The 26,010-nt window shown below is 31.6% G+C and overlaps 3 protein-coding genes across 5 annotated transcripts; 1 reads left to right on the forward strand and 2 right to left on the reverse strand.

The window, feature by feature from the left end:
* Positions 1 to 5,638: 5,638 nt before the first annotated feature.
* LOC137816675 (uncharacterized) lies at positions 5,639 to 11,845 on the reverse strand. Of its 2 annotated transcripts, none has more exons than XM_068619923.1 (9): positions 11,433 to 11,845; positions 11,099 to 11,302; positions 10,572 to 10,629; positions 10,319 to 10,381; positions 9,364 to 9,439; positions 7,032 to 7,147; positions 6,546 to 6,635; positions 6,303 to 6,434; positions 5,639 to 5,911 (listed from the first exon to the last, which is right to left on the reverse strand). In XM_068619923.1, the coding sequence occupies exons 1-9, from the start codon at positions 11,783 to 11,785 to the stop codon at positions 5,777 to 5,779; spliced, it is 1,227 nt and encodes a 408-aa protein (XP_068476024.1). In that variant the 5' UTR covers positions 11,786 to 11,845; the 3' UTR covers positions 5,639 to 5,776. The 2 variants fall into 2 exon arrangements, with proteins under 2 accessions (XP_068476024.1, XP_068476025.1); XM_068619924.1 differs by having other exon boundaries at positions 5,639 to 5,916; positions 11,433 to 11,842.
* A 5,536-nt stretch (positions 11,846 to 17,381) lies between these two features.
* Positions 17,382 to 21,293, forward strand: LOC137816676 (RNA demethylase ALKBH9B-like). 2 transcript variants are annotated; one of them, XM_068619926.1, is made up of 6 exons: positions 17,382 to 17,737; positions 17,832 to 18,302; positions 19,813 to 19,898; positions 19,989 to 20,299; positions 20,407 to 20,478; positions 20,573 to 21,293. In XM_068619926.1, the coding sequence occupies exons 1-6, from the start codon at positions 17,539 to 17,541 to the stop codon at positions 20,862 to 20,864; spliced, it is 1,431 nt and encodes a 476-aa protein (XP_068476027.1). In that variant the 5' UTR covers positions 17,382 to 17,538; the 3' UTR covers positions 20,865 to 21,293. The 2 variants fall into 2 exon arrangements, with proteins under 2 accessions (XP_068476027.1, XP_068476026.1); XM_068619925.1 differs by having other exon boundaries at positions 17,399 to 17,737; positions 17,826 to 18,302.
* A 1,147-nt stretch (positions 21,294 to 22,440) lies between these two features.
* Positions 22,441 to 25,691, reverse strand: LOC137816677 (E3 ubiquitin-protein ligase AIP2). The gene is made up of 5 exons (XM_068619928.1): positions 25,365 to 25,691; positions 24,029 to 24,257; positions 23,679 to 23,881; positions 22,856 to 23,071; positions 22,441 to 22,730 (listed from the first exon to the last, which is right to left on the reverse strand). Exons 1-5 carry the CDS (start codon positions 25,509 to 25,511, stop codon positions 22,581 to 22,583), a joined length of 945 nt encoding a protein of 314 aa, XP_068476029.1. The 5' UTR covers positions 25,512 to 25,691; the 3' UTR covers positions 22,441 to 22,580.
* Between the last annotated feature and the right edge of the window lie 319 nt (positions 25,692 to 26,010).

Consider the following 26,010-nt stretch of genomic DNA (forward strand, 5'->3'; position numbering starts at 1 on the left):
AGGTTGGTGTGATTCAACTCTCAACACTAAAATCTAACCTCAGTTTTTACCATAAGGTTTGAACAATTTATTAAAAAAAATGAAAATGTTTAGTTTGTCTATATATATACTAATTGATCAGTGACTGGAGTTTCAACCAAAACAACATCGGAGTGCATATTTATATGTTCAACCGTACTTTTCAGTTTCACTGAAAAACAATTCACTAACTTTACCTTAGTAGGCTATTTTAAGTATGATCTATAATGTTATAGAGGAAGAAGTAAAGGAAGAGGTTTGGCCGTGTGAAGGTTCAAAGAACTCATGACCAGATGAGTTTATTTTAACTTCATCAAGTATAACTGGGATACTCTTAAGCACAACATTGTGGAAGTTGTGCTTTGTTTTCAGGAAACAGGTTGCTTTTCGAAGGGTTGTAATGTCTCTTTTATAACCTTAGTACCTAAAGTAAGAGATCCCATAAATCTCGATCAATATAAACCTTAAGAATGTACTCTCTATGGTTATTGATGACATCCAGTTGGTTAGATGAATGTTTGATAGCGCGTCTTAGTGGCCAATTAGGTGGTTGAGGAGATAAGGAGGTACTAGAGGAGTGGATTGTGTTTGAAGGTGGACTATGAAAAGGCGTATGATTCAATAAGGTGGAATTTCTTATATGATATGCTACACAGACTGGGCTTTCACTATAAATGGATCAAGTGGGTCAAAGGCTGCTTGAAGTCTGCAACGGTATCAGTTCTGCTGAATGGAAGCCCCACGACAGAATTTTATCCATCTAGAGGGTTGAGGTAGGGAGATCCATTAGCTTCGCTCCTCTTTCTTGTTGTAGCTGAAGGCTTGGGCGGGCTACTTAGACAAGCGCTTTAAGGAGAATCTACTTAAAGGTGTGAAGGTGGGAAGGAGTGAGATTGAATCTTGCATGTTACAATTTGCGGATGATACTTTAGTCATGTGTGAAGACTCCTTCTCCAATTTCATTGCAATTAAAGTTATATTAAGGTGTTTTGAGTTGGTCTCTGGTTTTGAAAATTAACTTCCACAAATCAAATGTTGAGAGGAATTCCCTTAAATGAAATGCAAAATCTTTAAATTATACTCTCATGAGGATACCTTTCATTTACCTGGGGTTTGAAGTAGGAGGTAACCCATGGAAAAAGCAGTTTTGGGAGTCAATTTTGAATGAGATAAGTGTTAGGCAGGAAGAATTTTCTTTATTAAGTTGGTATTTTCTGCCTTATCCCTATTTTATTTATCCTTCTATAAAGCTCCGACATCGATGTGTAATAGAATAATCAGTATCCAGAGGAGGTTCCTTTGGGCATGGGAAAGAGATCATACATTAATAGCCTGGGTCAATTGGGAGAATGTATGCAAACCTCTAGAGGAAGGAGGGCTGGGGATTAGAGATACCAGAATGTTTAACAGTGCTCTGTTAGCAAAATGGAAATGGCGGTTGGTGAGCAAAGAACAAGGAAAGTGGAAAGATATTCTTGCATTAAAATACGACTTGGAATCAGGGCGAAGCCAGACCAATGTGAAATTCCAATATTGGTGGTGGAGAGACTTAAGTAAAGTATGTGGCGACGGAGAAGACCAAGGATGATTCCAAAAAACATTAGTTTGGAAAGTTGGATCTGGGGACAGAGCAAGATTCTGGGATGATGTTTGGATTGGCGACAGTAAACTTGCTAATTTGTACCCTAGGTTGTATTCCATATCATTAGACTAGGGGATGATGATGGGCGAGGTAGGTGTGTGGGAAGACATAGTTTGGTACTGGAGGTTGAGGTGGGGGAGGGTCAGGTTTGACTGGGAATCTGTACAAGAAGAAGAAATGTCAAGGTTCATCTCTAAGGGAGTTTTGAATAGGGAGGAATCAGACCTCCAACTTTGGGGAGGGGATACTATAGGGGAACTCTCAGTTAAGTCAGCTTACGTGTGTCTCGCTAATCAAGTCAATGGTCTGACTGATGGACTCTTTAAACAGTTATGGCAGAGTAAACTAATTAGGTTAGCTTTTGGATTTATATTTTTGTTACTTCACCGCTTTCAATTCAACCCTCATTATAGTTAAGTTATAACTCTGTTGTTGGTTTGAGTAATGCTAAACTCAACTTATTAAGTAAATTTCTGAGTTTGAATTTTGTTAATGAAAGAAATAACAAATGAAAAGTTATAACGAAATCATTGATAAAAGTTAATAATACTTTATATCAATAATATGGTTAGTTAAAAAAATAATAAATTTAGAAGAAAGCTAATTTTTATATATTTCATTAAATTGATTTAATTAGTTTTTATTTTGTTAGCTTTAACTTTGTTTACATTCTTTTATTACATATTACAATTTACAAAAGAGAATTGCCTATATATCTTAATTGAACATTATTAATATATACACTACTAATTAATATATTAACCTAGAATGTTTAGTAAAAAGGAGTGGAAACATTTACTGCAAAATAAACGAAGTAAAGTCATAATTATATAAATTTGGTTTAGTTTAGTGTGTTTATTTTTTTAAATAAGAAAATTAAACCAATCAATTTTTATCTAAAGAATAAAAGAGAATCAAACACAAGCATTTTTGTTGAATTTTAATTTCTAATAATTTTAGGTTGGTATTTATGAACCCTTGTGAAATCTAACCTCAATTTTGAGTGCACAGATTTGAACAATTTATAAAAAAGAGAATATGAAAATGTTTAGTTTGTTATTTACTAATTTTTTTTTTATTAACAAGAAAGAATAAAATAATATAAACCACTTCAGGATGATCCATCCTTTATACAAATTGAAAAATAACTTCTAATCCTCCCCCTAGAACACTTTAACACTTTACCAACAACAAACAATACCTAGACCACAACAAAAAGCCTAATCAACCACTTAACAAACATTACTGAATCAATCTCATACAAATCAAAAGATCAAGAATAAAAAAAAAAAAGACTGAAGATACCTTGAAAGTTACCTATGACTAAATTTTTAATTGTATAAAAGTGAACATTTTTTAAACATCAATCACATCATCTTTAAAAAATAACATTATTCTTTTATTTTCTTATATTTATTACAATATAAAAATGCATCTTTATATGTTTAATCTTAGTTCTCAGTTTGACTGAAAAACAATTCACTAACTTATTTGATTTTGATGCAAAATTAGTGAGTTCTTGAACATTGTCTTGAAAAATGAAAAACATTATGGTTAATCCTTTCATGAATACTTCAAATTTGCAACTTATAAATTTGGTTTCATTTATTTTGCTTTATTTTCTAAACAAAACTAAAGCAGACAAGTTCTACTGAAAGAATAAATATAATTCAAACCTTTAGTTTTATTTAATTGTCAATACAATATATTTTAATAGTTTAAAATGATGTTATTCAATTTATACACTTTTTTTATATTTGTGTTATTTAGAGCCTAATCACTCATTCTTGGCAGCGTATTAAATTCCAACGTATCTTCTGAATACTCTTAAAAGCTAAATTTTCAACCCAATCACTGTGTTACTTTAAAAAACAAATGTTTATACATATAACTTTCCAAAGTTTCAATAATTACATTATTGAAATATATTGTATTGATTGTAATACAATATTTGTTTGGTTATAACTTTGAAATTTCTAATTTAGTAACTTAATTTTTTTTAACTACAGTATATTATATTATTGCTGGTACCTTCCTGCTATAGCATAATTATTTCAAAATATAGTTGTAAGTACATGCCTTAAATGTAGCATTAATACATGTATTAATTCCAAACCATTCATAAACCTTTTTTTTTTCTTAATGGAGTGAATGAATAGTTTCTAATAGTCAACTACTAAAGCTCTTATGCAAAATAAGTTAGACTCGTAATTAAAGTTTGTTTACCCAACTATAAAACTAAAGATTCATTTTTAAAATAAGATTTATTAATTTTTTATAGATTTTTTAGAGTAAAATTATTTTATATACTGTTGGTTAGTAAGGTGGGTGGTAGTCATATTTTTAGAGTAAAAACACCTATTGATACTCATAAATGTGAGAGGTATTTGCTAACAGAAGCAAAAATAAAGAATGTGTCAAAAAGTAATCTTGAAAAAAGTAATCTTTAAACTGCAAAGATAATATGAATGCATGAGTTTGTGGTTTTGTTTTTCTTACTTGTAAAAATACAGGTTTTTCTTCGTTGTAAGTGTGAGACTTCTAATTATTAATGTATTGATTCTAATATTAATAATTTAAATTATATTATATTATGAAGTTGGAGCAAAATAATTATTTTCAAAGGTTTTTTTTTAGTAATTGTTTATTGGATTTCATTTTTGAATAAATGTTTTTCTTTAAAACAATATCAGCCCATGAGTTAACCCTTGCACATAAGGTTTTTGTGGGCTTTTAGATCATGTGGGTATTTTTTATATGGCAAATGCTCCTTACACCATATCAATTCCATGCACCCAACCTGTTATTTAAAATGACATAAATATCCCTTTAAAATGACGAAAATAACCTTAAATAAAAGAAGAGTGAAATTACTTCAAGAACTTTTATCCAGAAATATTCCTGATTTAGATATTCGGAACACATTTTTTGAATTCCAAATATCTTTATCCATAATGTATTTTTTTTATTTTTGAATTATATTTATTATTCTGGATTTTTAAATCCATAATAAGGATAATTTTGGAAATTAGAAAAATGAGATGGTTCAAGTTAGAATTGATATGATGTAGGAAGAAATTGTCTTTTTTTATGGATTGTTCTTATCCTTATCCAGTAGGTCAAACCCTATGACTTGATCTAAATTAACCACTATACTATAATCTTAACATTACTACTATCAAAAATTAAAATATAATTAGACTACGTTTTGACAATCTTCTCCATAAAAACTTTCAAAAGAAAAAAAAAAGAATTTTTTTTTTAATTTCATTTATTTATAAATTAAAATTAACTTATCCACAAATTAAAATTAACAAACTCTATATTTTCAAGCAAATGATTCACAATTTGAATTTTAATAATTTCATTATACATATAAAACAAACCACGTAAAAAAAGTATCCACATTATATATGTGCTCAAGTCCGAAATAGTTACTTATTGAGTCCGACAATAACTAATTCATAATAATACTGAGATTACAAAAGAAAAACTGATATAACTTTTTTTTTCTTTTCCAAAAAATCTTTAGGAAATGTTTCTCAAAACATATCCTAACTACAGTTATAATTAGAAAACTTTGAAAAGTACAAATATACTATGATTTTTTTTTTAACTTAGACTCTAAATACGGCTAATTCGCACTGCACCATATCAATGACCTACACCCAACCTGCAAAGAAAATGTTTTGTTTTATCTTTATTTTTCGGATATTTATATCCGCAACGCAAATAAGACAGTTCTGAATATACAAATCCAGAACTGAGATGTGCCTTCGGGAATGACAATCCGCAGCACAATAATGTCTTCCAGATGCTAAAATCCGGAAGCTTTTTTTCATTCTGGATGCAAAAATCCAGAAAAGATGACAAGGGCAATTTGGGATTTAAAAAAATGATGGGTGCAGATCAAAATTGTTGTGGTGCAGGGAGAATTAGCCCTAAATACATCTAAATTCTAAAAAAAAGATAAGGACATAAGCATAATCCAATAAATTATATAAGCTACCAATATTTATCTTAAACTACAAGTTATATACAATACATGGGTTTTTCAATTATCACCTTTGGGTTCAATTATATTGCATTGTGGAATGGGAAGTGTTCCCTTTCACTTCAAGTCTCATATCGTCTGAACCAGTCGCTGATAGTTCTTGCAAGGATCTTTGTATCATTCAAAGAAAGAGATGTAAGCCTTTGAGCAACAGCATCTGCAGGAGTATACAATTTACCCACTTCCCACCTCGCTCCCTGATCTCCAAATCAAAAATGGCCACCACAAAATTTAGACAAATTATCTTATTAGCTGGTGAAAATTTTCATTTCATTTTTTCTTCTTATTTTTCTCTCTTGAAAGTGTTTGTAATCTGCTATTCCTCCATGGATTTTAGAATGCTTAAACTGTATTTCATATAAAGCAATTTGCATGTGAACGAAGGTACTTCATTGAAAATCCTACGTCGACTAGAGATAATGATACTTCATAATACATAAATCTCACTTTATAAGTCGATTTTATAAGGTTAAGATAGGCTTAAAGTTCACTTCTTAATAATTCAAGAAAGTAAATTCCAACAATAAGGAAAACTTTACTGTGATGAACATAAGTTTGGTACAAAAGGAGGATGCAAGGAAATTTGACCTGAATGCATGGTGTGATGTGGTTACCACTTAATGTTACTTTCTCTAATGTCCCTCCCAATGACTCCACACGAGGCTTAATTGTTTCTTCAAGAATATCTGTCTCGTCAATTGCGTCAAAATTGAACTTCACCTAGAGTGGCAGAAAAACAATATAAGACAAATCTTACCAATGCCACACCATCTTTCAAGAATGAGTTATGAGTTGAAGAACAAGTTCTAAGGCATAGAGCATTAGACAAACCAATAATGTGTGCTCAACGTTGTATGAACATTTAAAGCAATCACGGTTTTCAGATGGTGTTGGCTTGAACTCTGATACTCCTTGCGAAACCTATATAAGCATCAAGAAACATGCAGACACATCGCACTCATTAATACGTAAATTAACTTTTAAGCATCATAATCAAATTTACATTGAAAGACAGATATTCAACCATTCTAAGGTTGGCTTCATACTTGTCCATCATTATTAGTAGTCACTAAAAGTCAATGATCACAAAGTTCATCCATATTTATTTACCCATTGGCTTAGAAATTATACATGCATCCACCAATACATGAAAAATTAACTAGGAAAAAGTTATGCAGGATGTGGTTGGTGCATAAACAAAAACAGGAGGCATGGGAATGAACAACAAAACTTCACCTGCAAGGTGTTCCCATTAACACATGTGCCTAAGTGAAATAAATAGCATAAAATAATCCTCAATCAACAGTTAACAAGTACCTCATTCATTACTGATGGCAACTGATCAACAAATTTAGTTAAGGAATTCAGTATTTCCTGCTCAGATTCTTGTAGAGTTGATCTAACAGCATCCAACATTACCTTCAATGCATCTCCTACATAGATTGCAGATGACATGCATTATCATCGTAGATACAAAAAATTAACATGGTTAATGTTAAACTTACCAAAGAATCCAACTGAGTGTTGAGGTGGTAAGGCAACAATTACTGATTGTATAACAGCAGAATTATATTATTAGACGATCAACAACAATCTTGGGTTTTAGACCAAATCCTTTGATTTAGAAAAAAATTGCCATATCATATCTAACTTTCTAAATTCTCTAGTTATTCAATCACCTCACCTCAACTAAAAACTAATGCACCACAGTTTCATAAGGCTCTTGCAACGCAAAGGTGTGGGGGAGGATCATTCTAAACAACCTTTAGAAGGGCAAAAAAGTAAAAGGTTGAAGGATAAAACCTAAAACACAGCAAATATTAGAAAGCAAAAAGGTAAAGCTACAGAGAGGAGTCTCTCAAATACTTCTACACTCGCGCATGTGTTGTGTTTAGGTAAGATGCCCAATCAAAGTCGTTAAAGGTCTTCTGATTCTAGCTGAGGTTTTCAAGAACCTTGTTCTTGTTGTTTCCAGCTGCCTTTCTTGTGAATCTCCAAAGAAAAAACTCTTTTTATGTTAGGAAAAGGCTCAATAAATGGAATTCGTGTTTTAACAGTGTTATAGATCTCACCAAGACCTTTTAGAAAACACATAACATACTCAAATCCTCTGTATTGAAAAAAAAATTTAAACAAAGCACAACTGCAAAGAGTGTTACAAACACAGCTAGGTATAGGTCTTAGACATTCAAGTTCCTCCCAAAGAATTTTCAGATCAGTAAAAAATTGAGTTACATTTCTTTCTTGCTCCTTAATAGAATGAACCTCTTGAAGCAAATATGAAATCCGAAAATGGTCTCCCTTTGAAAATATTAGGCATTGATCAAATGTACAAATTGTATCTAATAAAGATGACTCCATTGATCTTTGAAAATATTATCAAGAAAGAATAAAGAACAAGGAAAACAGCCGCAGTAGAAGCAGAGTAGGCCTTAACCTAGAAGATGGCAGCCCATTAAAGAAGCGCAAAAGAGTAAAAAGGTTGAAGGATAAAATCACAAAACGCAGCAAATCTGAAAAAGCAAAAAGGTAAAGTTGCAGGGAGAAGTCTTTCGAACACTTCTACACTCATGCAAGTTGAAGAGCTCCATCAAGAGCATGGAGATGAAGAAAATGCGACCAGAGAAGATGAAGGAAGAAGTCATGGACCAGGTAAGAAAAAAAACTGGAAGACTTTATTATTTGAAACTTTATACACACTAGACTATCCTCATCTAATATATGCTAGACGGTCCTCATCTAGTTTGTATTAGATGGTCCTCGTCTACTACTGTTAGACAATCTTGTCTTCTATACATTAAACAGTCCTCGTCTAACACATGTTAGACTGGCCTCGTCTTCTACTATGCACTAGACACTAGACGGTGACCGTCTAACACATGTCGTGTAACACTTGTTAGACGGTGGTCATGTAACACATGTCGTGTAACACATATTAGATGGTCCTCGTCTAGTACATATCTCAACACAACAATCCCCATGCATATTGTTGGAAAAGCTTCTTCTATTGCACTCATCCCTACCTTAGTTACAAAGTCTTTAGGGACTCAATTCTAGTCTAGAGGACGGTAGTTTATTTTCACATCAACTGGAAATATGGTTTAAACAAACTTTATAAAGTTTGGGCAATCCTTACCATTGACTTTCAGTCCTAGGTGTGAAGAGATTTTGGGAAAAGTCACCTTATTTAAGGTCACCACTAACCCAATTCAGTTGTGATTTCTTTGGAGATTGTCTTAATTGCAGCCTCAAGCTGGTGATGTAGTTTCACATCATTGAGAATACATATGGCTTAACTAAGGTTTATATGTTTAGGCAGTTATCACCTTACAAAGGTTTTATAGGAATGAGTGAAGTCCTAAATCTAAAATTCTAAGAAATGTATAAGGTTATTTTATAGATTCGAGCCTATGTTCAACCAGTCACCAAGGCACAACTCTACTGTTGCACCACTGAGGTCGGTCGCGATCACCTTGTCTCTAGTAACTGGTAAAATAATGAATATGTAGGATCTTAGACAGTAACATATAACAAAGAAGGTAATGATGGCAATGCTGCCATTTTTGGATAGTTGGAAGAGTGAGATATCTAGAGCATTACAAAACGCTGATGCAAAAGAAAAATCATCAGAAGCAAGCTGAGGAGATACCTGATGCATTTCTAGCTATTGAATAAAAAGGAGCTGCCTCCATAACTGGCATCATTTGGCTGACTGCAGGACCCAACTGCAGGGCAGCACTGCAAAGTTTTAGAGCACAATGGAGATGAACAACTTACAAAAATGCTCTATCAGCTGAAGTTCAGATCGAATATGAATAATATTATCCCCTTTGAAGAACATATTATCTCTGTAAGGACATACGAAATTATTTCATGAACCATGTTGATCTCAGTGGTTATGATGCCATAATGGATTATATGAATAAAGACAGAAACAATCACCTCCATGAGCATCTTCATTTCTGTTCTAGACAGATTAAATTTATCTGTGAATGCCAGTTAGTTTATGGTATGCCAATAATTCTTATGTCAACATGTATAAATGTTACATTTATTTAGCTTACTAGCCAGTTATTTAAATGGGATCAGAAAAGGAAACGGAAGTATTCCTAAGCTCATTTGCTTTCCATCTAATTGGACAGATTTATAGAATTCTTTTGCAGTTATGATGAATGCACAGAAACAGAACAAGAAATATTAAAGCTGGTTCAGGTGTGTTTCCACTTTCAAACATATTTATAACCAGTATTTATGTTTTCATCACAACCTTGATCATTTGGTACAAATCCTCCAGGTGAAATACAAAAATATCAAGGAATCCTGTCTAGACAATGAATATTTCTCAAAAAGAACTTATTCTTATTTAAAGTCATATGTCGAGCAAGCAGTGTATAACAAAAGTTCTTCAAAAATTGGGCATCCTCAATCAAACTTAGTTCTAAATTTCATAAAAAAAGTTCTGGAGGGAAGGTAAACACTTAACACAGCTTTTAGAAAAAAATAACCGCAAGAATGAATAAACAGACATTAGAGTAAAGTAATAGCCTATAAAGACTCATGGATAAATTGATGTAATAGATTTCATCAATTATGACTGCCAATACCTGTTCAAAGTATGGGACTGCCTCCGTTGCTGGCCTGTTGTTGTATGAGATTATGGCATTAGCCTTCCACAAGAGACATTTTCGTCACATTCCTTGTATGAGTTATATTTAAGTAAATGAAACTTCATAATCCACAACATAATGCTTCCATAAACTAAAATTATGTTATAATAATTTAATTAGTACACTACTACTATTAGTTAAAATATACAAATTCAATCTTTTGCTGCCGCAGTAAGAATAATAACCAAACCTTAGGTATTTTCTCTGAATATAAGCTTCCTGTGAGTAGTTGAAGAAGTGCACCATTGCTACAGATTTAAAACAAAACAGAAATATATTACTTTCTTGACATTAATTATAGTAAGAAGATCTTGCCCCAGTATAATATTATAATATAACAAACAAATAACTAATCACTACGACTAACCAAAATAAATAGTTAGGTTGTTTTTTCCTACTTAACAACATAATTTTAAATTTTATTCTAAAAATGTTCATAGGATTAAATGGTTTAAGTGGTAACTATATAAAGTGGCATTACTCATAAAATAAATTATTTTCTCACAAATGAATCTGACTTGTGTTATTAACAGTCCAACAAATACATTCACTCATGGAAAATGATAGAGTGTATCATGAATAAACTTTACGACAAATAAAGTAAAAAAGAAATTAACTATTAATACATCTCAAAAAAGGGTAACATGTGTTTCTTATAATTAAGAGAAAAAATGCACATATAAAAGGAAAAGAGGTAGTATTAAACACTAAACAAACCTATGGCCAACAGAGAAAAGAGGAAGGTCTTTAAGCTGAGCAGGAGACAGATTGGCTTGGGGCAACCCAGATGTCAGGATAGTACCCAAACAAGCTTGGAACCTCTCATATACTTGCTTAGCAGCTTGAGAATGGTCAAATGTCACATTATAAGGCACCACCACCACAAGAAAACCCTCCTTTGCCAAAAACTCTATTAGGTACCTGCAAATTGCAAATTAAATGAACAAAACTCATCACACCATCAATATCACCACCCACATGAGAAAATCAGCTATCAATGATAAAGACTCAAACTTTGCATTGAAAAAACAAAAGGGTAACAAAAAAATACCCGTAAGTAACCTCAGGAACAGCACCAATGAAGGCACCACCCAGGAATTTGATTATAGCTCGAGGCTTGGAAGGATTAGGGGTAGGTGGTACCACCAAACAAGAGTCCAACTTGGTGTACATCTTGCTATTGACTCTGGTACTTTTGTCTCCACCAACAAAAACATTAGAAACCATCTTTGAAGTCCTTGCCACCATTCTCGTGGATAGAGTGTGAAAGTGGAAGAATTTGCTGAACAGACCATTAGGTTGTGTGTGCCTCAGTGCACCAAACCCAGACATAGTACTGTTCCTAGAAGAGAGTATGCATTTCAAATCTGAACCTAAGACGAAGGATGAGGAAGCCATTTCCATTAATTGTTAGATTAGCAAATGACTGTCGAAACTGCAAAGTGTCGTGAAAAATAAGGTTATAAAATTATTATTATTATTAATATCCGTATAAATTTTGTGTCATTCAGTTGTTGCTGAGAGAAATTTGAAGTTTTTTGCACATATGTAGAAGATTTCGCCACGATTTTGAGGTCTCTTTCTGTCGTTGCTGATATATGTTTTTTACTTTTTCGACCTCTATATTTTTTCTTTTTTCACCTCTTCTTTACTTTATAATGGCAAAGATGTTTTTCATATTTTTTAAGAATATATTAAAAATTGAATTATATGTTCAAACAATATTTTAGAATTTTTTGTCAGAATACATAATCCAAAGTGTATTTTCCAAAATATTATTAAAAAAGTGTAAGATTTTAATATTTCAGTTTTCACAATAAAATTTAAGAATAAAATAAAACTATAAAAACAATCTTAATAAATAAAATAAAATTTAAAATATAAGCAAATTAAACAATTAAAAAATGAGCAAATTAAACACTAGAAAGATAAAATCATGTTTTGTGCTCAATCATCTCTTCTTAGCAACTCATTCAGCTCTATGTTGAAATCTTAATTTATAGTTGTTCTGCCCCTCCAGACAAATAATAACTGTTCTGGATATCATCATTCACCACATAGCACACAACTCAAACACATAAAAACAAAACACAGAAATTAAAATAATGGGTTGTCTCCCAATAAGCGTCTCTTCAACCTCATATAGCTTTACGCTAGTTTCTTTATATCTCTTTCAACAAAATCACTATGATGAGTCTTTCAATTTCACTACTTAAATAAGGCTTCAGCCTTTGGTCATTGACTACCCAACTTTTGTGTCACACTGGGTCCTCCAACTCCATTGCTCCATAGGATTTAAAAAGTGTTCTTCTAGGTGGTGGTTGTTGTCCTTCCTTAGCCATGTTACTTTCTTTTTAAATTATTTCAATGTGAGGGATAGACATAATCAGATTCTTTTCTAACTTCTATTTGTTTTTCTTTCCTTTTTTATTTTTATTTTTCTCAATTGTCTTCTCAATGTCTAAATTTAAATTGCAATTGATTTCTATAAACTTGTTCTTTTAATATCATAAGACAACTCAAACAATGATTAACATATAAAATAAATAAAAAATAACAATTAAAAAATTTAAATAAAAGAAAAAATAAAAAAATAAAACAATTTTTTTTTAAAAAAGTAAAAGAAAAACAAAACAAGAAGTGTATAATTAAAGTTAATTAACTAAATAAAATTAAAATTAAAAACAAAATAAAAAAAATAAAAAAATAAGAAATATATAACAAAAAACAAAAACTTACTAAAAATAAAAACTAAGAATAAAAAAATTAAAAATTAAACAAAATACTAAGAATAAAAAAATAAAATAGAAACTTATAATTATAAAGAACTAACTAAAATAAATTAAAAATAACTACGTAAACTAAAAATAAAAACTAAAATAAAATAAAATAAATATAACAAAACAAAAACAAAATAAAATAATAAATACAGTAATATTAAATAAAATAAATACATTATCCAAAAACAAACTTTAAAAAACATTCACATCTAAAAAAACAAAATCTTTAAAAATATTCACAATACTTGCAAATTATACTTTCAAATTTTAAACAAAGTTGTTTTCCGACAACGACAACAAAAACTTGATTAGTCTTTTTTACACCAAGTGTACAAAGTTAAAAGTAATAATTTGTACATAAGAACGAATATCAAATCCACAAGGACACTTCAAATATTGACAATAGTTTGCATGAAAATTAAATAAAAGCAATGAGTAAAAGTTTTCAATTAAGAAAATAGGGAATATGGTTAATCATTCTCACTCGTTTGTGGTTTTAAACATATAACATCCCATCATGATTAACATTGAGGCACATATAAAAGTTATTCATATTGATTTATCGCATATAAAATTATTAAGAAAGTCTCCTAAATATCGATATCTCACATATTTATAAAAACTCTTTATCATTAGGAACAAATGTTATAAAACAATTAACATTTCAAATTTATTCATGACATTTAAATATATTAAGTATTATCATTTAGGTCAAATGCTTAGAAGTACTTTCCACTCAAATCTAAGGATCAAAATCATTAATAGTTTCAAGCTTTGAAAATAAAATGATAATACCAATCATCAATCAAGAACTGATTATTATAGATAAATATCACCTCAATACATAAAGGTTTAAACATATTACTCTCAATCCCAAAGAAAATAATTAGTTACTCATGGTGGCTATTACAAGCATGGACAACAAGAAAAAAAAGATCCATAGCGTTTTTCCTTGACTGTTGCCTCCTTTAGGGTTTCCTTCCTTTGGTTCCTCCCAATGATGTCAAGGTTATGTCTCATGCTTTCTACTTAATCTAATTGGGCTTAACTAGGTGACATCTCGCTTAAGCGAGATATTACTTGCTTAAGCGCGTTTTACTATAAAAAGCCCAACTTCACTAAAGCGAACTCGCTTAAGCGAGCCTTAGGCGAGTTCCTCTGTAGTGATCTTGCTTGAGTGAGTTTGTGCAAATTTTCAATGTTCCAAATTTGTCTTTTCATTTTGTCTTTCACTTGTCCATTCTCCTTTAGCCCTTTTACCTCTATTTTCTCCTAGATTCCTAAAATTAACACAAATTTGATAATAAATCGTTCATATTCATCTTATAATCCAAAAATATGTAAAAAGGTTAAATTTCCTAAATTAGAGGTTAAATTATAACTATTTTATCAATTCAAGTTCATAAGTGCTTATCTTTTTTTATGAAATACTATTGAATTATGACACTTATCATGTATCAGAACACACTGGAAAAGGATATATCTTGAAGTCCAACACACCATTGATGCTTTTGATTAAGTATTAAACAATAACGTACAAAGATAAATATGTTTCATCAGGTCGTGTGAGATGCAAATGTTTTATCTAAAAAATAATATAGCACATTATGGTCACTTGCTTTGTCTAATAAGTGAAGGCTTAATGAGAAAATATGCACGAATCTTAAATTAACATTATATCTCAACAAACTCTTTACAACTTTGTTATATGTTACATAGAAAGTTTTCATCTTCATGTCTACCAACATCCCATATAACTCATGTCTACATCAAATATCTCTTGAAGAACGCATTAAATTGTTGTATGCCAACAAGCATCCTAACACACCTTATGTCAATCTTGAAAAGACTATATGCCGCATTTTTACTCCAGTTTGGATGAAAGCTTTATCACCTAGGCATGATAAGTCATGTTAGCTATCATGATGTTTCTTAAAGAAGAGATAATCTTTAATGTTGCATGGAGCACAACATTTAATGCATCTTTACGTTCTTGTTATAATAGACAAATGCTTAAATGTGAAGACCTGAGTTGAAACTACTAAACAAGCACACAAGAATTTACAATGTCTCTTTCCTCAACACTCTATATAAAGCACTTTTCCAAGTTAAAGAACAAGAAGAAGTGATGAAGAGTTGTCAAAAGACTGTCAATATTCTCACCCAAAGCTTTTTGTGCCCTAAACTTTATAAAAATACTTTTGTGTTTATTAGCAAAATAGAAAAATGTATAAATTTTATATTCGTTGAAAGACGTCAACTCTATGTCTAGTTAGCAAAACCCTGTGATTGTTTATATCGCCATTTCGTTTTAAAACCATTTTGGCCAAGAGTGACTATGTTATGAAAAATACTTAAGTTTTAACTAAGATTAGTTGTTGTTCCAAATAATACCTGAGTTGCTCAACCAAAAGTAATTGAGCTAAACAATAGTTTGGGTTGTTAGGTAGTGACTGAGTATTGAAATAATATTGAGGTTATTTAGACAAAATTGACTAAGTTTCAAATAATACTTTGTGGTATTTATATAATGTTAGTATGACTAGTGAAATTTGATTAATAATTGGATGTAGAATGTTTTTTTACAAATGAACCAATTTAAAAATGTCCCGCGTCCTTCTTTTCTTTATGCTCAACTAAATTGTATGTTATTAAATATGTCCTAAGGAAAGAATGAGAGATTTTAAAAATTAAATTTTTAGTAAATCATTTGTCACATTAAAAGTTGTTTGTACTCCATCAGATGAGATGCAACTTTGCAAAAATTTCAAAAAGTTTTAATAAACAAGCTAACCTTTCATTCTTGTGTATTTTGACTTGTTTTTCACAATATATTTTAAACTCCATGTGATCCATGTAGTCGAGGTTGTATTATTGATGTGCTAAAATTGATTAGGTATTAAATATTTCTTGAAAAATAAAAAAAAATTAACTAGGTATTAGTAGATATTTCTTGATAAATATCTTAAAAATGTGGATGCATGTATAATATGAATGTATTTTTGTATACATTCGATTAATATAAATGATAAATTGTGTAATTATGTACTTTGACAAACAAACTACACACAGCCCTAAACTTACTTTCGTGTTAAGTTGAATAAATTAAATATGAATTTTATTTAGTTAATTTTGATTAACTTATTCCGTATTATTATCTACGTGATGACGTATTATGAGTGTATTTGATAATTGAGAAAACACATTGTAGACTCTCAAGTTATCTCAAGTTATGTAAGTACAAAAATAACTGTCCCACAAACAAACTACAAACACACATAAAATCTCAAGTTATCTCATGTTATATTTTTATTATTTTGACAAACAAACTACATATATATATATATATATATATATATATATATATATATATATATATATATATATATCCGAAGTTTAGTTGTTGGGAAGATTTTATGTTGAGTTTAATAACGGAATGATTTTTTTAGGTTACAATTTATGCATTGAGAAGTATTTATTTAATTTTAATTTCCCTGGTACAAAATAAAGATAATCCATGATAAAAATACTAGTTGCAATTAAAATTTATAACACAAAATATTTAAGCTTATGACTTATATTATTATAATAAATAAATTATAAATATTATATTTAACTACTGATAACTTTTAATTATTAAAATTAAACTTTAAAACAAAGATAAAAAATAAATAATTAAAAAAAATACGCGCAATAATAATAACCATCATATTAAATGAAATTAAGCTGAAATGGTTGAGAAATAACTACTTTAGTCTAATTGTCCAATCAAATCTATACAAAATTGAAATTATTTGAATTTCAAGTTAAAACATGTGCCGAGATTAAAATAAAGCTCAAATATAACTAAATAACGAAAATATCTTTTAAAAATACCCTGAACAATATTTTGAAAATAATCTTGTTATATATATATATAAATATTACCATAATTTGCATTTATCACACTTGAATAATTTTGTTTTACATATCTTTAACATATTGACTCCGATTACTCAAATCTTATAAAAGAAATCTTAACTATACAAATTACATTCCCAAATTAAGATAATTGTTTTTCAATAAAGCAAGAATTGAAAATCAAGAAAATATTTTGGAGATCAAAACTTGTTTGTTAAGCCAAACTCAATTTTAGTGCCACCAAAGAAAATAAAATATCTTTATATCTATATATTTATATATCTTATATCTATATATCTTGTAACTATATATCTTTAGACATCTATAAATAATAAAATAAAACAGTAACATCAAACAAGAAATCCTAGCAAGAGCGGAAACAGAGTATCTTCTTGTGTGCGGTCTTTACTGCTTTCTCTGTTATTATTCTTCTTCTTCTACTTCTCCGATTCCACCTTCCGAGTTGACTCACTCGCCATGGAGGAACAACACCACCGGCAGCCTAAACCCAACAGCATCAACGCTTCCGAAAGCGACCCTTTCCTCCTAAACTACACACCTTCGGATCTCCGAACCGCTTCGGAGTTTCTCGCCACGTGGCTCCCCTTCCTCTCCCGAGATCTCTGCACGCGTTGCACCCAATCTCTCTCCGATCGTATTCAGTCCATCGACCCAGGTCGCAATCCCCTCACTTTTCTCCAAAATTCACGTTTTTTTCCATCTGGGTTTCACCCGTTTTTTCTTACGCTTTCTGGGTTCTTTAGTTTCAGGTGAAGTGCCCCAAAACGACAGCCCCAATGAACAAATCGATGCTGAAGATAACTGCGACGCGCATTCGCTGGGGAGTTGGAAAGACGGGGCGGAGGTGAATACCTCTGTGGAGACTCCGAGCCAGAGAATTTGTTGGGCCGACATGGCCCAAGAGGACGATGAGTTTGGCGAAGAAGAAAACAGCAACAATGGGGTTACTGTTGATGTGGGTGATTCGAATGATACTTCTGATGTGGGTACAGTGGTGGCTGAGAAGCCGACTTTGCCCAGGGAGCAGAGGGAGTACATTAGGTTCATGAATGTGAGGCGCAAGAAGGACTTTATCTGCTTTGAGAGGGTTAATGGGAAGCTTGTCAACATTCTTGAAGGGCTTGAACTCCACACTGGTATTTTCAGTGCTGCTGAACAGAAGCGGATTGTTAGTTATGTTGCTTCATTGCAGGAGATGGGGAAAAGAGGAGAATTGAAAGGTTTGTGATCTCAATTCTTGACTTCTTTCATCCGTTTATGGTTTTGTTTATGTTTGTATGTTCTTTGTGATCTTGTTATGTGCTTCTGTTTCGTTGTCTTATAGTTGTTTAGTGTCAAAAGAATTGAAGGGTAATTTTTATATGATATCATTAAGTGCTGTGCAAGGATTTATAATTTTTTTACAGTTTAGTCTACTAAAGTTTACTTTTTTTTTACTTATAATTGTGTTCGGAGTGAATGCTTAATAAAATCAAGCACGTAGCAGAAATTGCTGTCACTCTGCATGGCTTATTATGCTCAAATTTGATGAAAATTGTAATATCCAATTTTGCATTTACTGTTACATGTGTTGCTTTAGCGTTGCAAGTTTAATTGTTCCCTGATAGTATGAACTTATTAACAAGATAACAACTTCCACGGGGTGATTTCTGTTCTTAGCAAGTTTAGCACTTGTTGGGACCAATGTGTATAAAAATACACTTTCATTGGAAAAGTATTTTTGAGGGTTGAATTGTATATTTACTTATAATATAAATTTAATCAGATTATGTGCGGTGTTCTTCTGCACAGCTGCTAGTGTAAAGTAATATTATGAATTTGATGATCTATAACTGCAACGTAATTGTAGACTTATTAATACGTGTCTTCCAAACTGTTGCTGATAATACAAACTGTCAATAACTTGTTTGTGCTGTCACATCAGTTATTCTGTTAACTATAGTTGCTTTTGATTTGTCAAATATCCATATTTGATTCTTTTTGTATTGCTAGTTAATGACTTGAATCATTATACATATACCATATTCGTTAACATTGTCTTGTAATTTAACAGAAATAAAATTTAATCTATCAGCTTAGTCAAAGGAGAAAAGTCTGGCTGCCCTAGAGTCTGTAACATTAGAAAAATATTAAAAATTGAAATATTTCACTGTTTTTTTCGTAAATTAACCATTTTTTATTGAAAAATATTAAAATATTGAAATATTTGACATGTTTTTGTAAATTAACCATGCAAATTAACTTCTCAAGCCTTTAAAAGAGATTAGAACCTTCAATTTACATCCTCAGCATCATTATTATCAACTTAGGGGGCTAAAACTTTTTTGATTTGAATAGTTATCAATAAGGTCCTAAGATGTGGCTTTGTCTCATTCAGAAAGGCATGCATGTGCCTCAATGAAGAGACGGTGCCTCAAACAGCCAGGGTCGCTTATCCCTTCTATTACCACACTTCACCTTCTGATGCCTTATCATGTTTTCCAAAATTTAGGGCTTCCCAAGATTTGGGGAGGCAAATGATTTTGAAATTAATGTAAATATTCTTCTTATTTAGGAATAAATATGGTGGGGCTCAGACTTTAGAGCCTGTGGTGGGGTCAATATCCGAATGCTAATGACTTATCTTAAGATACTGAAAACAAAAATTACTTTTTTCACACCAATTTCCTTGACTATTTAGTGAATATGTTTGGTGGTGTTGTTTCTTATGTTAATTCTTCACTTGTTCAGAGCGGACGTTTTCTGCTCCCCAAAAGTGGATGAGGGGCAAGGGACGACAAACCATCCAATTTGGGTGCTGTTACAATTATGCAGTGGTTAGTCTATATCCTGAGCTTAAGTTTCTTTATTTTGAAACAGAGTAAAAAGTGAGGTAAGTTTTAAGATGCTAACTTTTTTGGTTACAGGATAGAGATGGTAACCCTCCTGGTATTCTTGCGCATTCAAAGGTTGATCCAATACCTGATCTTTTCAAAGTCATCATCCGGCGACTGATAAAATGGCATGTACTACCTCCTACTTGTGTGCCAGACAGTTGCATTGTTAATATATACGAAGAAGGGGACTGTATTCCTCCACACATAGATAACCATGACTTTGTTCGACCATTTTGCACTGTCTCATTTCTTAGCGAGTGCAATATAGTTTTTGGATCAAACTTAAAGATTGTAGGCCCTGGAGAATTTGATGGTTCGATTGCTATTCCTTTACCTATGGGGTAAGTATTCAACTATTATTACATTTCTTACAGTTAGATTGAATTCTTCAGTTTTCTTATTTCAATATAGAAGATTCAGATTCTTATAGGTAATCTTTTTTCTCCAGATCTGTACTTGTCTTGAACGGAAATGGAGCTGATGTAGCCAAGCACTGTGTGCCAGCAGTTCCTTCGAGAAGGTATTAAGCAATATAATATTCTATGAATGGCTTTTAAGTTTTGAACAACTCACAAATTATTGATCTGTATTGTTTTTGTTGAAACTTTCACTAGGATATCAATCACATTTAGAAGAATGGATGAGTCAAGGAGGCCTTTTGGATATGTTCCTGAACCTGATCTTCAGGGAATTCAACCATTGGCCTATGAAGAAGTTGAGCAGGAAAAGAAATCTGGTGGACACAGAGGTGGTCGTCATATGAGGAGACATAGAGACAGGAGAGGAGGTGGCAGGAATGATGCAATGGGATTTGCATCTAGAAATGATAGGTTCTCAGAGCACCGTGACTCGAATCATAGTACACCCAGATATGGAAATAGGTGGAGTAGAAAGCCTGGTAGTTGACAGGTGCCGTGTTATTAGGATCAAAGGTTTCACAGTTTTCTGAACTTAACAACCACATGTTGGTTATGTTCATGAAAACCTTTACATGTCAAGAAGTGTGTTATGGTGGTATCTTCACTTTGGTTCCTGGGAAAGCTTTGCACAGCAGCAATTTTATATGATTGTATACTCAAGTTGGTCACTTGGGGTGCTGCTTTGTAACTTTGTCTCCTAGCCTCAGGCCGTGGTGTATATTTGAGTGAACTTTTTAGTTAATAAAGGTTGCTATTTAGTGAGAAGTTCTGATTCATCTGTTTTGTCAGTACCAAGCTAAAATTTGGCTGGGCTATAATAAGGCATTTTGATATATTTTAAGCTTGATACTTTATATAGTACTGATGAGTGGATACAAAATATTCATTGTTGAGGTAATAATGGTTGCATTGTGAATGTTTTATGTTAAGTTTCTTTATACACTGATTTAATTTTAATTGTTTAATTGGTATTAATAAATAAAAACAGTGATGAACATTTGAGAAATATTAACTCAAATTTACTGATATAAAAACTAAAAATAGCACATTTCGCAAGTATCTAACATTTATAATAAATATGAAAATTAAATATATCATAATAATTAGGTTTAAGTTTCAACAAGAAATTGCTTTACAATCACAAGTTTTTTGGAAGGAAAATGATACGTTCTAATTTAAAAATAAAAAGTATTGGAATTTCCATTAAAACCTACAGAAAATTTTCATTGAAAAAAAAAAACTTTTTTTACAGAATAGTTTTTGGTGATATGCTATGTACCGATATTTTTTTAACCAATTTAACGGGTCCAATTAAAAATCAGACACTAAATTGGTTAAATATTTATAAATACATAAGTTTTGTTTTAATAATGGTATTGATATGAATTATTTGTTACCGAAAGTAGTTACTAGGTATTTTCATCTCAATACAATATATTTATTCTATACTCAATTATTTTATCACGATTTAAACTCTATACCACTTATTTAAACTCTATACATTTTAATATAAATTTATAATAATGAATATTTTAAACATATCCTATTTACATCAACTATTTAAAATTAGTTCTATTAAAATCTTAAGTATAGTCAGCTAAACAAACGCTTGACTGTGTTAACGGCACTTAATGCTCGAGTATTTGAAAAAGAGTAAATACTGTTCCTACTTCACATTTTCCCAATTTTCTTAACAAAAAGCTAAACAAATAATTTCATTTCTGTAAGGGTAATTAATTTTTATTTTGTCTCTTTTAATTTAGCCCCTTGCGTATAATGAATAAATTAAAAATAAATTACTCATGAACCAAATTAAGAATGTACTATTCATATAATATCTAAATTGAATATTGCACAAGAGCAAAATAAAAAAATGGTGTGAGGATCAAATTTTGTCAAAAGGTTATTAGCATACAAAAATAAAACAATTACTCGTGTCATGTAAAAACAATTACTGGTGATATGTCTAAGTAATAATGTTAAGTTCTAACTCTGTTGCCATTATAGTAAAAACTAGAAGTTCTAAGCTAAATGGTTAATTGGGAGCATATTATGAACTATCCTTAAACCCTAGAGCAACCCTGAAAACTTTATATATCTATAGCTTGAAATAACAAAGAATACAACTACTTCACCAAATGAAAAATTCACATCCATTGTTACACGAACAACCATATCATTAAACATAACATTGAGTGATTATTTAAACATACATATATTCACCACCTCGAATTGCATTTTCAGCACCTTTTCTCTCCTCTTCAGCTTCCTTTTCTCGCTCCTTCCAGCTCTCATAAGCATGATCATCAGTTTGCAGCTCATACCGACAGATGGGACAAGAATTGTGCTCATCCTGAAATTGAACTCAATTTATATTTAAACATGCCATTTTCAAAGAATTCGATAGTATGAAATGCACGAAGTTGATTTTAGAAGAACATAAAATTTCCAATAGAAAAGAGGAGTTAGGGACAATACCAGCCATGGCTTTAGACATGGTGGGTGGAATGTGTGTTTGCATGGCAGCTCTTGCATTTTGTCATTTAAAACCAAGTTCTCCCTGCAAATGGCACACTCTGCATCTTTCCCCAAAGTAGCCAAAATTTCCTCTGTGAGAGTAATGACTGGAAGTTTTGCCACAACCTCTTTACTGGCAGGAGGGGCTCTTGGAGCTACAGTACCTTCATCCACCATCTAACACAAAAAGATACAGTATTTATATCTTCCTTGAGTGAGAAGTGCAAATTGTAGCAATGGAAAGGCTGATTATAATAGAAAAAATATATATCAATCAAAAGGCAAGTAGTTGGAAAGAGCTAAAATATGACCAAAGAATTAGCAAAATGAGTCTAACTGAGTAAGATGTTTATATCAAGTCACCCTTCAAATGATGCATTAACATCAATAACAGATCCACCAATGCAACTGCGGCATGGGACAGTAAGTATAAGGATTTAAATAGAAGTTGACTTGATACCTAGGCTGTCTGTTTGCATTGATTCCTAAATATATTGTGAAAATAGTACTCCACTGAACCAATTTCAAGTAGCTGCTTTTGTTAAATTTAACCTGAAGAATTCAAGTACCAAGTAGAGCCTAAAATGGTCCTAATGCTTCTACAGTGTCCTGGTTTGCTTAGGTTCAATCAATGACTAAGCCACATTATACCTCTTTCTTAAAACTTATTCAACTTTAGAAACTCAACCTGGAAATGCAAAGCCATGTTGATATTTAAGAGTGTAAATTGAAAGTCTGATAAATGATGGTTATAAAAAGCATGTGATAGATTTTGAATAAATACCAACGGCACAACTTCTTCCAATCTATTTATAAGATCTTGAAGCATATTTGCTGCATCCTCTTGGGTGGTTTCATTTGCTGCAGAAGCTTGAGAGGATTCGGCAGCAAAGAGTGTAGCAGCTGTTGACAAGAGGTTTGACTGCACCAACCATTGAGGTTGTGGTGGTTCAGGATCAACCGTAAGGTGCCCCTCAAAAAGATATCCTGAATCATTGCGAAATGAGATAAACACAAGAAGACAAAGGTTAATTATTTCAAAACCCCTGGAGGATATGTACGACAGATAAACGTGAACAACTATAAATAACGAAAAACGAAAAAGAAAACATAACTAGTTAGAAAGAAAATCACCTCTGTGTGCTTGATTATCTGAAAATTGTGAAGCTTGTAGTGATGGGTTGTCTTCCAGATGTAAATGTTCTCTGGCCTGAGCAATGCAAGCCTTCAAGTGTTCCTTCTCAGAAGGTTCAGAAACAAGCAAATAAGCCAGTTCAAAAAGTCCCAGTCCAGCATTCCAGAAACCTGGTGCTGTATATCTGCTCTTCAACACAGTAGCAACTCGGCATATAACCGAATAAAACTGCCAACACCAGAAACAACAGTCAATCTCCTGCCTTTTAGCTCCTCAGCAAACAATAACAAACATTTCCTTTAACATTAAAGTTTAGAGGAAGTAAAGGTTGAACCCTATTCACACACACAGGTCACACCTGAACGAGGGAGCCTCCAAGAAAGCACAGATACAATATATGACACAAATGCAAAATTACACAAAGGAATTTTTAAAATCACAAACACTATACTACCATAATAAAGATTATATAAAATTAATTTAAATCAACACAACATAAAAATGTTAAATCATAATTCATAAGAGGGAATCCAAGTTTAAAAAATGAGTACAAGTCAACTTAGATCAAGGTTTTAGATTGTGGTTGCAATCATGCTTGCAGTTTTGTCACAATCTTTCCTATTACTGAAAGTTGCAAACAAATGCAGTTCGTAAGTTGACAATTACAGTTGCCAAGCAATGGGAAACACCCAAAAGCCTTGCAGTCATAGATTGTATTTTAAACCTTGACCTAGTGCCTGTTTTGACGAGTTTCTCCATAAAGACTACTAAAATAAAAAATGAAATTGTCTTCTCTCCATGTACTAAAATTAGTTTCTGCACAAATTAAAAATAAAAATTTGTAGAAAATACGTGAGAGAGCTTCTACAAATTAGCTTTTGCACAAACTAATTTTCTCTTGAAGAGAAAACAATTTCATTTTTTCTTCTTATTTTTCTCTCCTTGAAGTCCTCAGGGAGAAGTTTGAGAAATCGTTCCCCCACATACAAAATCCTACAACTTGTATAGGTATCTAATTAGTGATATAATGATATTCTAATTTGTATTGCTTGAAGACTTTAAAGTGTTCATACAATTTTTTCGTGCTTCCAAGGTGATTGAAGATGACATGCAAACAAAAACAACTTCGATCTAGGTTAACCAAACATTAATTTAATAAATTGTTATTCCACACACAACCATATTTATCAACTCAAGCATATCAAAATCAATTCTTTGGGACTAAAGTAAACGAAACAGAGCAAAAGGAACTAAACCCAGAAGTTACAAAATTAAATTGAAGAACGCAGCAAAAATTATAATGAGAAATTGGAACATAAATAGAGAAGGGCATACGGATTGGCGAAGCGATAGAGAAGCTGAAGGATATGAGCATTGGAGAAGGCATTTGAGGGACGAAACAGAAGCTTCAAACTTCTGCTTCTTCCCCAATTGTTTCTGCAATTCCTCCAATTCCTGTTTCACCAAATCCTCCGATTCCATTTCTTCCCTTCCTTTTATACACAAAACTCAAATTGGAATTCTAATTGAAGTGGTTTTTCTTCAGATTGTGATCAAAACATGAAATTCAGAAGCGTTGTGAGTTCTCGTTTTCCGTGTTTTGATATTTTTTATATACTTCCGAAAACGTTTTCTTCTGGAAGGGGAAAACCAGAAGCGGTTATCGCCTACGGACGAGCTTACTGGTATCTGAATGAATCTCCCAATTTTCTCTGCCACGTCATTCCAACAAAAGATTGAGCTAATTTGAACTATTTTTACTTTAATTTTTATTAAATATATTTAAAGATTAATTTAACAGTAAATTAGGAGCTATTTTATCATCAAACTATAATATTAGAGAAAGATTTGAATATTTTATATATTTTTTTCAAAAAGTAAATTAGTTGTCTCATATTCAATATTCAAATTCTATCCATTTAATTTTTCTGCGTCTTCATTATAATAGATTATTAGTTTGTAGTTTTTAAAGTGGTTGTAC

The sequence above is a fragment of the Phaseolus vulgaris genome, chromosome 1 (genome assembly GCF_000499845.2).
Source record: "Phaseolus vulgaris cultivar G19833 chromosome 1, P. vulgaris v2.0, whole genome shotgun sequence".
In the NCBI taxonomy this organism is placed as follows: Eukaryota; Viridiplantae; Streptophyta; class Magnoliopsida; order Fabales; family Fabaceae; genus Phaseolus; species Phaseolus vulgaris.